At 44.4% G+C, this 17,476-nt stretch overlaps 1 protein-coding gene across 1 annotated transcript; it reads right to left on the bottom strand.

The window, feature by feature from the left end:
• Positions 1 to 11,166: 11,166 nt before the first annotated feature.
• Positions 11,167 to 14,480, bottom strand: C7H4orf51 (chromosome 7 C4orf51 homolog). Its single transcript, XM_071614870.1, has 4 exons — positions 14,414 to 14,480; positions 14,041 to 14,101; positions 13,571 to 13,644; positions 11,167 to 11,342 (listed from the first exon to the last, which is right to left on the bottom strand). The coding sequence occupies exons 1-4, from the start codon at positions 14,441 to 14,443 to the stop codon at positions 11,202 to 11,204; spliced, it is 306 nt and encodes a 101-aa protein (XP_071470971.1). The 5' UTR covers positions 14,444 to 14,480; the 3' UTR covers positions 11,167 to 11,201.
• Positions 14,481 to 17,476: the final 2,996 nt, after the last annotated feature.

Consider the following 17,476-nt stretch of genomic DNA (forward strand, 5'->3'; position numbering starts at 1 on the left):
GCACACACCTATGGTCCTAGCGGCTCCAGAGGCTGAGGTAGGAGAATTGCAAGTTCAAAGCAAGCCTCAGCAACTTAGCCAGGCTCTTAGCAACTTAGTGAGACCCTGTCTCAAAATAAAAAAATAATCGGAGATGTGGCTCAGTGGTTAAGTGTCCTTGGGTTCAATCCCTGGTACCAAAAACTGATACAAAATAAACAAAAACAAACAAAAAAAAAAAGAACTACACACGAACACATACACATAGATACATAGACATAAACATAATAAATGTGTATGTGTATGTGCATCCAGAAGGAAGGCCACCGGCTTTATCATTCTAGGATTCATATTAAAAGACAACATTTTTCATTTTTCCCTTGTGCTGCCGAAAATAAAAACAGGCTGATGAAAGAGCCTAACATATGAAAAGAATAATTAAGGGTCAAAGAAATCTCATTAATCAGAGCACCCCCTTGCCCATCTTTCCTGCAACTAAATAAATGGGCATGACCATGGGGCATCACCGCGCTATCAGTCATGGGCCCATCTCTTTATGGCATCGGACAACAGACGGAGCAGCCGCAATAGCTAAATACGCTGGAGTCTTGGCTACACGAAGAGGCCATGTATCTTTTTAAATGAGCAGAATAATAATTTCCTGCTGATGAAGGACTTTACAATTTGGCTTGTCTGCCTGTGGATTGGAGGATTCTGCACTTAGACATGACTTACCCATAATCCATTGCCTCCCTCATTAGTATTCTCATACCTGGTTCTTCACAACCCAAAGTTTCCATCCCAGACAGACATAGTCTAAAACAAGTCCAAACCCACTCACCAACCACTTCTCTCTCCCCAGACACCTCACCTGCTCTAACCTGTACCAATGTCTCCCTCTCCTTTTCATTGATTATTCACGAGCAACAAATATGTGTCAAGTCATGTGCCAGCAGCTGCTAAGAAATGGAACTAGGTAAAATGTAGTTCCTGGCTTTGAGAAACTACCAGTCAACTGAAGACATGCATGTTTGAGTAGATGCACTGTAATACCTGGACAAACACATGAATTGCTGTGGAATTATTGTATAGATGGCTAGTAGTTCTAACTTGCAAAACACGGTCTAAAGCATAAGTCGGGTTTTGTAAGGAGGGAAAGCGGAGAGGGCATTCCAGATTGAGGGAACAGCTTGCACAAAGGCAAGAAGGTGAGAAATTGCTCAGTGGATTCCGTTGTGCTGGAAGATGCCAATGAAACCCGCGAGCGTCAGGCTTCGAGTCCCTTGTCAGAGACACTGAACTCTCCTGTTTCTCCTGAATCTCCTCTAGGCGGTGAGAGCGAACGAGAAGTGTTGAGGAGAATGACGTTACTGGATCTGTTTTAAGAAGATCGTTCTGGCAGCAGTAAGAAAGGAAGATTGAAAAAGGCAAAACAAAAAGGAAAAAAGAAAAACTGGAGAAACTGGGATGTCTATCATGTCCTAAACTGAGATCATCACTGTCTCCTTCAGATCAACCCCTTACCACATATTCCTTTGCTCCAAAAAGGGCACATCTGTCCTCTAAGTTACCCCCAGATATGAAACTTGGGGTCATCTTTGTCCTTCTGTTCCTTTCTTCTTCTTCCTCCCTCTCGTTAGACAGTGAACCACTAGGTGCCACCTCACCAACAGAGTCCTGACTATTCTGTCTGCCAAATATTTATGGCTATCCTGTCTTTTCCCCTCTGACATCCTAAGGAAGGTCTTGAGCATCCTCCCCAGGAGTGTCAATAGTTTCCTGCCTGAACAGGATAGTCTTGTGCAGGGAATACTGGAAAAAAAAAATTCATCCCAGAGCTTAGAAGAAAGGTCATGATCAGACTTTAAGATGTGAAGAGGACATCTGAAGACAGTGGAGAGGTGGTGGCACCGTGGCAGCAGCTGTAAAGACAACAACCAAGGAACCAAAGGCAGAACCGTGGGAGATGCCGACTTTAAAGGGGAAGGAGGAGCAGCAATGCTGGAGAAAGAGAGGAAGCAATCAGAGGAGTCACGGGCCAGCACACACCGTCAGAAGCCAGGGAGAGAGAGGCTGTATTGTGAAATGGCACCCAAGCCTGAGTAGGGTGAGGTCGAATCTCACAGCCTTTGCCAATGAGAAAGGCCTTGGTGACCTCTGAGGACGTCGCTTCAATGACAGGTTGGGAATGAAAACCAAATGCCACCAGGTTGAAGAATGGTCTGAGCCCGGTGCAGTGGCACACACCTGTAATCCTAATAGCTCAGGAGGCTGAGGCAGGAAGATGGTAAGTTCAAAGCCAGCCTCAGTAACTTAGCAAGACCCTGTCTCTAAATAAAATAGAAAACAAGGTGGGGATGTGGCTCAGGGGTTAAGCACCCTGAGTTCAATCCCTGGAACCAAAAAAAGAAAAAGAGAGAGAGAGAGAATGGCCAGCAGTAAGAAGCTGGTGAGGAGAAAAATCTACCCTTGTATGAAGGTAGGTAGTGAATAAATTCATGCTTACTTAGCTCTTGCCAAAAGACACCAAATCTTTCTTTCTCTTCTAACTTTCTCCCATTTCCTACTTCACATTCCTCCAATAGGAGAAAAGTAAATGGCTGGCGTTAGAATCTCCAGCCACATTCCACACCAGGTTTCCATCAGTCTCTCTGCAGTTTGGGCAGTTCATTCTAATACCATTCTTACTTACGGTTTCTGTTAGCCAAAGACATCTTGGGAAACAGGGGTGTGTGGGTAAAATGTAGTACCACTCCTCCTGAACACAAGAGTACAGGCAAGAGTGGGACGTGGTGGTGCACTCCTGCAATCCCAGCAGCTGGGAAGGCTGAGGCAGGAGGATCACGAGTTCAAAGCCAGCCTCAGCAATGACGAGGTGCTAAGCAACTCAGTGAGACCCTGTCTCTAAATAAAATACAAAATAAGGCAAGTCACCCTGCCCCCTTATCCTTTGGCTGTGGCCAGAAGGATTCCAGTCTAGAAAAAAAACAAAGATTTAGAAGGGAATATGATGCTCCTCCAAAAACATGATGGTCAGAGAGCCCAGATTGAAGCCACCAGTCCCTGAGTATTAGAGTTAGGAGGGAAATCTAAAAGCCTAAAAGAGGTTGCTCGTGTGGGAGTCCAGGTACCATGTCACCCTGTCTCTTTCTGAGGCCCTGCAAACCCAGCCTTCGTGACAGTGGATCTCAAATCTTTCTAGGCTGCTCACCACTTCAGCTTATGGGCCCAGTCACCGTTCCCCACTTGCTGCCACCTCACCAACAGGAAAAAGAGAACCTTATCTAATAGGAATAGAAGTTGGTTATGTGAGCTAGAAATGAGAAAGCTCTAAAGAGTCTGTTTTTCATTAAATATCATGAGAAAATTATTAATTCATGCCAGAAACACAAATGTAAACATTATCATATTGAAAGCATTTATTCTGCAGGAGACCATCTGGCGAAGCCTCACAGACCACACTTTGAGAAGCAGAGCGTGGATGTCACCGTGGCGGGCTCTTCCGTGAACAAGGCAGATCCAGAAGAAGTGAAAATTCAAGGGTTTTGAGGGGAGTGCTTTGCAGGAGTGACATCTGCTAGATATTTGTCACATGCTCTCTAGAGGTGGGCCTGCTTTGACAAATGCTGTTTTGCAAAAAATTTTAATTTTCAAAGCAAGGGGGTGGATATTATTTCAGAATCCCTCTCTTTAAAAACAGATTCTTTCCTTGGGCACATTAGTCCAGCACACAAATTGTGAATTGTTTAACATAAAGGATGGAGACAGGGTGAAGGGGAGTATGGGAAATCTGATATGTGAGCAGCTATGATTAATTATTGATTAACCCCAAGCGAGAATTATAGTCTCCCAAAATCACAATGTAAAAGCAAGATTCTTTTTTTATTTTTAATGCAGCTTCAAACACTGCACACTGTCACATTTAGAGATAATTGTAATTTGGAAAACATTTCCCTCTCAAGATGGACAGAGCACCAGTTTTGTACGAAGCAGAGCAAATTTTGCATTCCTGAAGAATGAAAAGAAGAAATGCTGGGGCAACCTGAAGTGATGGCCTGACCCCCTGAAAATCCAACTGGACCCTTTTTGCCTGGCTGCCCTCCATCGTCAATGGACCCTGAACTTGATTTTGTTTGTAGCTCTGCCTTTATTTACCTAGAGATGCTATTGATGTAGAGTTCTGTGTTGAGTCTTTCTAAATCTCCTTTCTCTGTTACCCATCACCTCTCCAAGGGGTGAACCTAGAGAATCTAGAGAACAAATTCTCTGACAGTCTTCTCAGCCCTTACCATTTCATTCCCATCTTGGCCCTCCCCAAGACCATCAGCCCACTCAAGTTCAGTCACTAAGCATGGAGTCATCTGAAGGGGGCCACATTAAACTTCAAACAGTACAAGCAGTATACACTGTGTCCTACTTACCCAGGCAGGGGCTACCCATGCCTCAAGTGCTAGTGTAAACAGCAGCATCTGACACATAGGAGCATAGTATTGGTCAAGGGTGTTTGGGCTGCAGCCACTAGGTGCCTAATTACCTGTTAGGGGAGTGAGTAATTCAGATTACACAGGCTGCATATGGTTACTGTCTCATCCCATCAAACCCTTTAATGTGTGTATTATGAACAGAAGAAACAACACAATCTCCTAGGAGAATACGGACCCTCAATGATTATTCCCATATTCCTTACACTTGGAAAAGTTTGACACCTAATTTTAGTACTTTTCAAAAAGGTGATAAAAAAACAATTCAATATTTACACTTCAAAGTGAAAAGAAGCCAGACTGGATTTTGTTTGCATCTTCTGCCTTTGTTTGCTCAGAGACACTACTGCTGGTTGACTTGTTTGTGTTTGAGCCTTTCTCAAATCCTGCCCCTGGAGGCCACTCACCACCCTCAAAGGGGAAACCTAGTGTTTAATATTATAGAGCCCCAGCCTCCAATACTAAACTTCTGGAGAGGGGAGCAGGACCTTCAGGTGCCAGAGCCCAAGCTGAGTCCTGGCCTGCCCTAAGCTTGGCCACTGTAGGTCTTTTCTGCTCAAATCTATCATTGATTTAGGACAACTCATCTGGTAACGAATTCGATTACTGAGTGAGTGAACAAATTATTTGTCGATGCTTCTTATAACTCTCAGCCATCTAAGAGAATATTTAGTAGGTAGGTGACAAATGAGTAAGAGAGAGAGAGAGTTCCAGAAATTGTGGGACTTTAATGCATCTGATTCCATTTCTTCATCACAGCCTGGATAAGGCGAGGGGAGGTAAGAGAAAAGAGAGAGAAAGACAGTCGATTAATCATTAATAATACATTATTTGTATAACTCATGTTAACCCAAGGCAGTCTTAGGGTTCAGTCTTGGCATAAATCACAGAAAAATAATAATTTCACAAAAAATAAATAATATATTTAAAAGCAACTGAAGTCTTATTCTTCCATGAAACACCAAAGAGGGGAATACATTTTAAATGTACTTCCAGAGATCTTAAAAATCTTCGTTAGATACTTTATTTCTTACCAAACTAAGCAAGAATCCCTTGAAGCCTTAACTCTTCTCCCTTTCTCTATAACGCCCTAAAATTCCTCCCTACACTCAAGCACACAGTCCTCCTATCTCTTCCTCAGCCCTTTGTTATATACGTCAATTTTAATCCTTCTAGTTTCTTCTTTCCACCCTACATCTGAACCAATAAAAGACCTGAGCCCTCAGATTGAAAGAGCCTGTCAGTTCTCCAAGGGAAATAAAGTTGAAAAATAAATTCACACATAGCTATGTCAAAATAAAACCCAGAACACCAAGATGAAAAAGATATCCTGCAAAGTACAATAAGATTCAGAGAGATTCCCTACAAAGTGGTGAGATTCAGAATAACAGGAGACTGCTCCTCTACCCCAGCAGTTTCAAGAAAACAACGAAACAACAGCTTAGAAATGCTCATATTTCAAACTTGGGGTTCTATAACAAGGCCAACTAACACTCAGAAAGAGATCAAAATAAATTCTCACACAAGCCTTCAGGAACATTTATTACATACTCTCTGGTGGAGAAGGGAGAAAGAACAAAAGAAAACCTACCACAGGATGTACTCCAGCAAGAAGAAAAATGAACCCAAAAGGTAATCTTGGGCTATAAGCAGTAAAGGAGAAGGTGTTCATTTGTGTCTTATTTTTTATAATAGGAAAGTAATTTTTCTCAAAGGTTGGGGAGAGAGGAATGTTGGAAAACACAACTTAAGTTTTCTACTTCTACTGCTTTTTATTTTACCTTTGCATAACATGTCATTACAGTTAACAAAATGCTGATGAGATAGGTTTTCATTAGCCAGAATTACAGGACCTACAAAGCATGCTTTTAAAGGGAACGATGTTAGGAAAAATATTAATTCCAATATGACTTGGAAATGCAATTCCTGAGTCTAATCACTGATTCTTGCCGTGGAACCTGGCTGCCTTCAACTGAGTCATGATGATGATGATATCAGGAGGAGTGATGAACATGGAGTGGAGAAGACTGTCTTCTGCTCTCCCTTCCAAGTTGAACTGGAATTATGGATTGATAGATGAAGAGGTGAGAGGAGGTAAGAACAATATTTCAGACCAGTTGATGCACTTGAAAGAGACTCACAAGCTGCCAAGATACGGGGTTTGAGGACTTTTGCCACCAGGGTGTAGCAGGAGGGCCACTGCTCTGCCCAGAAGGCCATCTGATGAAATATTCCAGGCTCCACAAAGGCTTCTGTTGAGAAACCCGTGGTGCTGTTGCCTATGTCATATGCCATGAATTTAAGGCCGGGAATCTCTCACTTGAGCTTTTTTACACCATCCCTGGTGTGTGCCAGAAAAAGAGCACTTGCCAAAAAGCAGACATTTTCCTATCTCTAAAAATAAAATGCTGGCCACGCTTCATGCCCCTGTGCCAAGACCTAGCCCTTCCTGGGATAAACAATAGGTGGACCAGCCGATCAGAGGCAAATACTGCGTCCTGAAGTGGGTCTGGAGAAGGTTGCGATGCCCAGGCCAGGGTATGTGCAGCTGTGAAACCAGGAAACCAGAGGAGTCCCTCCCTCCTCCACAGCAGATGAAGGACAGCTGCTTCCCCCGGCTCAGGGCCAGGTGTGGCTGAGAGGAGAAAGCCTCAGGATACTAGAGACCTTGACCCTAATGAGGTCACAGAGCCCCGACCAAGACAGTCCACTGCTCTTGTCCTGCCCTGGGGTGCTCAGTGACAGACAAAAAGACTTGGGAGATACTGTGCAGAGAAAGCTCCCTGAAAGGAAAAAGTTCCATAAGCATCCATCTGAGCTCGTCACCTGTCAAAATCCCTCACGCCCTCACCTGCTAAGCACAGGCAACACAACCATCTTCACATAAGAGTGCTCTAAGAAGTCCGCATTCCCACTCTAATTGCCTTCTGATTGTCATGTGCTTCCACAGCATGTGCTCAAGCCCCTGTGCTTTGTCATTAGGGTTCAAATCTCCCCTAGACCATAAACTTGGCTTTTTGCTGGTTTGGGGACTTAAGAGGGGGTTAGGAGAGGAGAGAGCCTAAATATAGCAAATATTTGCCGGCCTAATCACTCCATAAACATGCTTCAGTGGAACAGAGTGTAGGGCTGACCCAGATGACGGATGTCACTCACCCAAGTGTCACATCATAAATAAACCTGAATGAGCCCATTCTCCCTCAGAACCAGAGTGACGCCTGTCCACGCTATAAATATTTATGAAGTCATGGGCCCTAAAAGACTGTGTTTTTCCAGGTACATAGACTTTAATGAAAAAGTTAAGCAGAGCTTTTCCTGCAATTATAGAATAGCCACCATAGCTTTCCGGTGGGTATTTCATGGAAAGGAAAAGAAAAAAAAAAAAGAAGGAAAGGAAAAATAAGTCCCCGTTCCATGAGGCTGCCACACGAGGAGATCTCATTTATGCCAGTCAAGGTTCATTCTCCTTCCAAAAGTGACAGCCTTCTCGGAGGTGGCGGACACCAGAAGGAGGACTATCAGTCCCCTTAGTGCCACCCGTCCTGTGTAATGAAGGGAGAACAGACAGATCCTTGTCACCAGAGCAATTCAGACCCCTCCCACCACCCCTGCTAGGAGAGACGTTCTCCTTAGTGCTCTTGTCTGTCTCTTAGTAACAGAAAAAAATGTACACCTCACCCCATTCCTATGCTTATTTGAAAAGAATTCTCAGAATGTGAGGATGTGTGCCTGAGCTCTTGGGTGCGCCTCCTATTGCATTGGGAATGGCACCCCAGAAGCCCCACCAGCCTCTGAGGCGTTCTTTCTCTGCTTCATGCATTGCTGCATACAGCAAACACCCCTGGGTCCCCCAGAGCTAGGGAGCACTCCTCCACTCCCCTCCTCCAGGCACTTCAACAATTCTTGCCACCAGGAACTCCCAAGCCATTGTCTCCAATACAATACATGCTAATTTTCATGTCACTTTGCAGCTTACACATTATTCATCTCCCAAATGCACAGAAGCCCTTGCCCAAGTCCATCAAGCCTGCTTCTTTCCCAGAGATGGCCTTTTGCCTGGCTCTTCCCCTAGAGTGGCCCCTGCTCCGTCAGAGGGATCTGGCCCCACAGGGAAAAGTTGATGACCTTTTGGCTCCAGCCTCCAGGAAGTCTTGTCACACACGGAACAAGAGTCTCTGGTTTTCGAGAAGTGAGTCACAGGATGCCTTGACCATCCTATCTGGGGAGACCAGGGCTGCCATGTATGGTCTGTGCTCTATGCCACCCACCTCTCCATGTCAGTCCCAGTTCTTTGCCAGGGCAGCCTGAGTCATAAAACTCAGCACATTCCTTAGGCGTTGGATAGTCTTTCCTTGTTATTACTTTGCCTTTGTTTTATGTAGCACCCGGTTTCATTTTAAAAACCCAAATAAAATCACACGGTCAAGGCAGGAAGGGGAATGGTTAGGAGAATAGGGAGGAAAGCAAAGTGAAAAAAGAGTGAAACCTAGGTTAGGAAGAGGGGAGAAAGGGCTAGAACTCCCCAAACAGGCAAGGCAAAGCAGGACAGAGGAAACCGCAGATGACAGGCAGAAGAGAGAGAGAGAGGATGTGAAGGAGTGCCTGCCACCAATGAATTCACCTTGACCCAAATCCTTTCTGCTGTATTTGAGAGAGCACTTGGTGGCAGGGTCTCCTCCCCACCCACACTCCTAAACTCCGCTGCATTACTTAGAGTTAGTACTTGACACAGCCATGCAACCTTCTCTATGCCCCTCCACTTTCTGAGTCTCCTCCATAATCTGGAAGATTTATCTTTGATAAATTCAAAAGAACTTTCCAGAGATTAGCACTCTGATTCCATGAACCTGCCTGTTACAGCCTTTTGCTTGGACTACAAACCCTAGTCCATGGGTGAGAGAATATTTCTGCACAAGATAACATTTGTTTTTCCTATGGGGGTTAGAAGAATTGGGCAAAAGCATGGGAAGGAGGTACAGACCCCGCCATACCAACGCTTCTGGTCACACAGAATTTCTGTGGTCAGGTTATTTCTGCAAATTCATCTGTAAAGCCATTAACACTAAATTTTAGAATTAAAACAATTCTAACAAGCTAAGTCTTTCATACAATGGAAAACAAATGCTGCCAAATGAATGATAACCATTACTATGGAGAACCGAAATTTCCATGGAGTCCTGGCACAGTCATTACAGGCAGGCACAGTCATTACAGCCTCAGATCAGGATCCTTAGGTACTAAACTTGGAACTTAAGCAGAGGCCTTCGCCTCCCTCTGCTGAGATTCTCAACCAGACTGGCCAAGGCAGAAATCCTGGAGGTTCCGGAGCGGCTCCAGGGCCGCATTTTCAAATGCAGGGTTTTGGCGAGCTTAATGGAAACCATATGAAAAGTTCCCGGGAATCGGACCAGATGGCTCCTAGGGAATGTTATTTAGCCCAACCTGGGGCTAAAGGACAAAAATAATCACTAAGAGGGGTTTAGGGGTGGTGATGAGACTTTTAATTATCTTTTCGATTCAACAGCAATTATAAATTGCAGGGCAAATCTTAGTAAATGGGAGTGAATGGGAGCAGGCGGCGGGGGAGGGCCGTGGAGGAAAAAGGGGAAGGAGGAGGTGGCCGCTTTCAAAAACCAGACCCTGCTCTGCCTCTCCTCAAGGCAGCAGCTGCGGGGGCCCCAAGCTGCCCCGGACGGCGGCGGCTGGCCCCTTCCCGCGCCCGGGGGTCCCAGCACCGCCTCCACCACTCCTAGTCCCTCCCTCCAGCGCGCTCGGCCGGGCGGGGAAGGATCGTAGAGCCCAGGAGAAACTGGCGGGCCACGTGCGGACAGCGGAGGGAGGAGGGTGACCTGCGGGAGGAGGAGGAGGATCCAGCAAGGAGGAGGCTCTGGGCGGCTCAGGGGAGTTGGAGCAGTTGGACAGCAGAGGAGGAAGATCCTGCAGGGAGGAGGAGGGCCGTGGGCGGGGCCGGGGAGCGGGGTGGGGCTGCAGCAGGAGGAGGACCGTGGGCTGGGCGGGGCCGGGGACCGTGGGCGGGGCCGGGGAGCGGGGTGGGGCTGCAGCCGGGGGAGGGCCGTGGGCGGGGCCGGGGAGCGGGGGCCGCTGGATGCCGGAGGAGGAGGACCCTGCAGGGAAGAGGAGGAACGTAGGGCCCGGGGCGGACGCATCCGGGGGAGGATCGCGACGGGGCGGGAGGTGGGCGGGGCTGCGGGCCTGGGGCTCCCGAGAGAGTCAGGCGTGAAAGGCGGCGACACCACCGCGGCCGGGTTGCCCCTTCCCGAGCCCCAGGCGGAGTCCATTTGCCTCCTGGTGGCGGCTGGCGCGAGGAAGACCTGGCGGTGGCAGGCGCCCACTCTACTGTGCCACGCTCTGAATACAAAGCAGCCTTTCTCTTGGCCCTGCGCCCCTCCCCGGCTCCCAGAGGCAGGGGACTGGCTCTTTGACGCTATAGCCCCCAATCCCCAGGGCCACATCACCATTTGTATGGTTGTTCTAGAGGAATCTGGGTTCCAGGAACTTATTTTAAAGGAAAATTTAGCACTTATTTATAATGATAACTTTTGTCCCCGGCCAATTAAAACACACACGACAACAGCAAGGAGGGGTGGGGGCAGGGGAAGCCCCGGGAAGAGTCTGAGCAAGCCCACCTGCCAACGTCCAGATACTGCAGGGCCCCTCGTACCTCAGAGTCGTTGATCACCCAAACTGCAGGCCTCCAGCTTTGTGGCTTTGTCTTCCAAGTCAGCCAAATAACGACAGCAGCCTTCCCCGGCCATAACTACTGTGTTGACCACCTCTGTGTTGACCACCTCTGTGTTGACCACCTTCTGAGTCTTCGGAGGAGCCAAAAATCTTGCTTTCAGATTCACATTGTTTGTAAAGCTAGAGAAAAATGGCCTTATTGTCAACACTCGCTCATCCGCAAAGGTCACTTTTCCCACAGAATTGGGAATTAAATTGCTTCTTTCAAGTCAGACATCATTCATGAGCAGGAGTTGGGTTTCCCACCCCTGCATTTTCTTCCATCCTTTTTGACCTTCTCATTTCAAATATCTGTGTCTTTAATCAGGAAGGCCAGATCAATAAGCAGGAAAAAAGAAAAGGCTCTATAATCATCCTTTGGCTTTACATCCTAACCACCCTCCCACCCGGTGTCTCTACCACCACTTCTTAAGGTCCACATTTCTGGGTGTGAACACTCTATCTTCCATTTTACATCATGAACTTCTTCAAGTCAGGACCCAGAAATATGAATAATTTAGAGGACAGTTACCAAAGATGCTAAGCACTAAGAAGATACTTTAGAAAGTTAAGAATATTGCTGATGATGGTTGGAATTTTCCTTCAATCCCTACTTGTTGCTAAGCCAGGAATGTGTACAGTTTTACATCCCATGTTGGTTCCCCCTACCCTAAAATATTAGCACCTATTTAAAAATATTAAGATTTTCTCTGTCTTATAAATAAAAAGTCAAAATTCTAGGTCCCAGGTTTCCCTTAAATAAGCTCCCCAAATTAAGATTATGTGTGTGTGTGTATGTGTGTGTGTGTGTCCCCTTTTAGCCTATTATTGCATCACAAAAACAAGAACAGGGTATAATGTCACTCACTTCTCAGGAATGGTAGACTTAAAAGAGGATACTGCAAGTATGAGGAATTTACTTTAGGGTAGGGGTCAGGGAAGCACCTTGCAGAGGAAGACAACTAACTGTTCACCAAAACAGCAGGAGACACTGACTGGCAATGGGATTGCTTGGCATTGTACAACTCCCTGTAGCAAGCGGTTTTATTTATTTAACAGTCGTTAATGATTGTCCCAAGCAAATCCCAGGAGGCCATCTAGCAATGAATATACTTTCAGGAAATCATCTGTCCTTCCTAGAAGTGGGCACCAACCCCACAGTGAGGGGTGGCCCCTGAGTGCCCACACCGTGTGACTCTTCACGGATTGTCCAGCTTCAAATGACCCCAAATAACTCCCCCTCACACATACACACACACACACACACACACACACACACACACACCATGCACAGGTCCTGCCTTTCTGTGCTTGAAATGCTCCCTGGGAAAGGTATCCTGGTCCTAAAGCAGAAAGTTCGTTTTTCTAGAAGCCTGCCATTAAAATAAACTGGTTGTCTGGGAACTAAGGTGAACCATCCAACCCTGTCCCTTTAGCCAAATTTATCAGATTTCCTCACTGGTGCTCATAGACCAGCAGTTTCAAAGATATATACGTATATTATAAAATATATATATAATACACATATATATATGTATTATATATATTTGCTGGTTCTTGTGATAATGTTAGATGGTAGTTGGATAACTTTTCATTTGCATGGTCAAAATTTTTTTCCCCTAGTACACATAATTAGTACATGAGACCCATGGTATTGCAAACATAATTAAGATGAGTCTGAGGGTTTTAAAAAAATCAATTTAAAGAGAAATCTTAACAAAATTCATAAGATAACAAAAATAGTGCTAATTTTTGTGATAAATGAAGTCAGTAGGGCATGTGTAGAAACTGCTTTTTATTGTTTCTTTCAGCTTATTCCCTAGGACTCTGCCAGGACTCTGAGACGTAAAAGGGATCTTGTTTTAACACTCTTTGATAAAGTGTGATCAGGAAAGCCATATCCCCTGTTGGAAGGACCCTGTCAGGGAGAGCAGGGGCAACAGATACTGGGTGGAGGACAGGTACTTGAGGAGGGTGGGCCCAGGTCACTGGGCACCCATGATGGTTCCCCAAGAGAGGAAAATCTGAGAACTTACTGCCTTTATCACAAGAGGCAGAATACAACAGTTCCCTTATACTGCTGATGAGAATTTGGTCAGTACAATGGAAATTCCTATCCCTGAGGGCCTCTTTGAGCCTTATTTCCTAAACAACTGGAAAGATCCATGAAAGGAACTGTTGGTGGCACCTTTGGGAAGACTGCCTACTAATCAGAATAGCTCCCTTCTCCCCTGGTTACACACCAGAGGATCTGCATTCAGACTGGCTTCAGGCGCACATGCCACCATTCCCAATGCCACATGGAAACACCCAGAAGCCCACTTTCCCCAGAGATCCACTGCTGAAGGGCAAGGAGAAAAGAATCTTACGGTCTTTGGGAAGTTTTTCCTTCCATGATTGTAATGCTCCAGGATGTCAAAGTAAACTTTTTTAGGTTTCACGCCTAGGGTAAGGAGACATCCAATGTGTTAGAGCGGGTGGTGAGCGGTCGGCTGCAGGAGGAGTAAATGAAATCGATGTCCCAAAATACTTTCTTACCAATAATCCCACACCCTCCCATTCTCACCCCTCCTCTGCCCCCATCCTCTGCAGATCTATGCTTTTTTTCCCCCCTAGCTGAGTGACAAATGTTTGTGTTGGGTCTCTCCCTCCTCATTTCTTCATTCAGCCTTCCTTATTGTTAAGGGACAGACAATGGAGCAACAGGATGAGTGACAGAGGCAGGAAGTCAACAGGCAAAGGGCCTCGAATGGCCTTAGACTGTGGGAGGCATAAAAATATCAGATGAAGATCATGATTAAAATCATGATATAAAATGCTAGCTTAGAACGGGACTTACATATTTTTCTGGAATTTGGAGGTGCCCGAGAAAGATCACCAAAACCCCAAACCTGGTGTGCCTGTAAAAAGAAGAGTTAAGAATAAATATCAACGACTTTCCCAGTGCTAGAAACCTGATGAAATGCCTTCTTTACTGCCACTCTGCACCCCCTCCGTTCAAAAGGCACCTTGATAACTGCTGTCCAAAGCCACCGTAATAACAGATGATAACAGTAAAATGGCAAGACAAAAACTGAGGGAAATCTTTATAAACTAGGCTAGGCAAAAGACTTTCTCAACATGTAAATGGTTTATACAAATCACTAGTAGAAAAATGGGCAAAGGAAATATACTGTCTTCATTATTCATAAATTCCATATTTATGAATTCACCTGCTTGCTAAAATTTATGTGTAACCCCATGGTTAATACTGAGCACTTTTGCGGTCATCTGTGGACATGCAGCAGAGTGGCCAAAAAATTTGAGTCACCTGACATGCACCTTCCCAGCTGAGGTCAAATAAGGTGAACAAGGAAGGTCTCCTTGTTGGAACAGTCCTACTGTAATCGAGCCTGCTCTCTGCAGTCTATTTACAGCCATATTGTCTGCACTTAAAAAATTTTTTTTGGTGATTTGATTGTTTTCTAGAAGACGATGACATGCCCACAGAGAAAAGACGTGTGTTAATTTGGCTTTATTACAGTGTTTTGGCCACAAGTTCAATGTTAAGTCACAACAAGTATGAAGTAAAGTGTCTTTAAACTGAAACACACACAAACACAAAGCTATGTATTAACCAGTTGACTGGAGGCTCATGGTGACCTAACCTTCTAGTCTCCTGGGAGCAGTGAGCTGGTATTGGTTAATTCAGTGTTTGTGACAACTGTATAAAACACAGCTACCACAAATAATGAAAGTCAACTATAATTCATGAAAAAGACGTGAAACTAAATAAACAGAAGATGTTCAGCCTCACCAATCACCAAATAAAATAAAATGAAAAGAAAAGGGGAATATCTTCATCTATCAAACTGGAAAACAGATCATTTCTGTCGGAGCATAAAGCTCATTTACTGGGAGGCAAGTTACCAGTATAAAAAAATAAATATATTTTCAGACCCAAGAATTCCACTTATGGAAATATACACCAAAGGTATTCGTTTACACTTGCAATAATACATTTTCAAATTTTAGTCATCATAACTTTTTAATAATTTCAAATTTGAAAAGTCTGGTAACATGGGATATTTTTACATTATAATATATCCCATCAATGGAATTCTATGCATCTATTATATACAATGACAAATAATTCTGTTTATTAATACTGAAAGATGTCCAGGAAAATACTGAGGGATATAAGCAGATCACAGAGGACAATGCCTTGTATGACCTCATTGAAATACTGTGTGTCTATCTTTATGTGTATGTAACTATGGAAAAACTAGTAAGGAAGTTCATTCCAGTGTAAATTGTGATCAGCCCTGCAGGAGGAAAGGTGATTTTTCCTTTTGTTCCTATGTATAATCTCTGTGTTATTTGAACGTTCACAACCAGAGAAAAGCTGCTGTGGTCTGAACTGCCAATATACTGCCTGTGGTTAATGCCCAGCCTGGAAAAGGGGGAAGTTGGTGACTGACACTGAAAGCATCATTACTTCACCACTGTGCTAGTGAGCCTTTGTGTTGCTGTGACTAAGATACCCAACAAGACCAACTAAGAGGAGGAAAACTTTCTTAGGGCTCACAAGATCAGAGATTCAGTTCAGGGTGAGTTGAGTCCAGTGGTGTTCTGCTCGCCTCCATATGCAAGGTGAGGCAGAACATCATGGCTGAAGGGCCCAGCAGAGGGAAGCTGCCCAGCTCATGGTGGTCCATGGATCGATTAAGTGATAGCCCTCATAATCCGATCATTTCACCTCTGACTATTCCTGCATTAACAGGAGCTTTTGGGGGACACCTCATATCCAAACCATAATGGCATCTTTCTATGCCCATTGTCTCACAGAAAGCTATACACATGAGAAGTACTCAGAGATAAACTTTAGAAATCAATGTTTGATGAATGAGTGTCCATTTTTAAATGCCAACCCCTTTTGTTTGTTTTTTTATGAATGATGGACATTGTGCAATCGCTTAAGTTCTCCACATGAAAAGATCAATGAGGAATGTTGGGCTTACCACTCTGTGCTTGACGTTAAGCGAAGTTTTCAAGGGCCCGGTTATATTAGGGAATAGTCCTGCATACAAATGAAGAGGGGAAATCAGGATTACACCCAGTGTTAAAGGATAATTTACACTCTCAATTGAGTCTAATGACGACAGTGTACACACGTCGTTTGTTTTCCTCTGGCATTTAACAGAAAAGTAATTCTGTCAGGCACCACAAAACCATGACTGAAACTTATCTTTGTCTTCAGTCTTCTGGAATTTGGAACGTGCAGACATTTTTATGCTTGGAGCATTGTTCTGTGATATACAGTTTGTATTCTTACAATCAGAAGGAACTAAAACCATGCTGTACTTTTTCTTAAGGTCTCAAGGAGCACAGGTGTATTTTTTTTAACCAATCTTATTGAGGTATTTCTTATACACCTTAAAATTGACCCACTTGAAGTATACAGTCCAGTGATTTTCAGTAAATTTACCAAGTCATGCAACCATCACCATAATCCAATTTTAGAGTATTTTCATCATCCCAATGGGATCTCTCATGCCTGTTTACGGTTAATCCCCTTCCCTAAACCAGTTCCAGAAAACCACAAATCCACTCTCCTTCTCTGCAGATTTGCCTTTATTGGTCATTTCTTATAAATACAATTCCACACTACGTGGCCTCTCACGTCCAGCTTCTTTTCTTTAGCATAATATTTTTTATGTTCAGCTATTTTGTGGCTGTTTGAATATTCTGTTCTTTTTTATTACTGAATAATATTGTATTTACAAATAAGTCAGATTTATTAATCAGTAGTTGATGAACATTTTTTTTTCAATATTGACTAGTTTGGATAATGCTGTGGTCACCATTCAGAAGCAAGTGTCCCCTTTTCTTTTCTTTTTCTGTGTGTGTGTGTGTGTGTGTGTGTGTGTGTTGCTAGGGATGGAACCCAGGACCTAATACAGGCAAAGCCAACTTCTACCACTGAGCTACATCCCAGTCCATGTGCAAGTCTTGTATAGACATTGTATCTTCATTTCTCTCAGGAGAAATCCTAGGCTTGGAATTGCTGGATCCTATGGTAGATTTATTTTTAACTTTTGTGCTGGGGATTAAACCCAGGGCCTTGTGCATGCAGGGCAAGCACTCTACCAACTGAGCTATAGCCCCAGCCCTAAGTTTAACTTTATATATATAGTGTAGTTGGACACAATACCTTTATTTTATTAGTTTATTTTTATGGTGAGGCTCGAACCCAGCGCCTCACATATGATGCTAGGCTAGCGCTCTACTGCTGA

This window comes from Marmota flaviventris, chromosome 7 (assembly GCF_047511675.1).
Source record: "Marmota flaviventris isolate mMarFla1 chromosome 7, mMarFla1.hap1, whole genome shotgun sequence".
NCBI lineage: Eukaryota > Metazoa > Chordata > Mammalia > Rodentia > Sciuridae > Marmota > Marmota flaviventris.

Coding starts and splice junctions, on each gene's coding strand:
- C7H4orf51 (XM_071614870.1), bottom strand. CDS start 14,443: ATGGGGTTACACATAAATTTTAGCAAGCAG. Junction 14,102..14,413: donor ACATAAATTTTAGCAAGCAG/GTGAATTCATAA, acceptor TTCTTTTTACAG/GCACACCAGGTTTGGGGTTT. Junction 11,343..13,570: donor GGAAAAACTTCCCAAAGACC/GTAAGATTCTTT, acceptor ATTTTTCTCTAG/CTTTACAAACAATGTGAATC.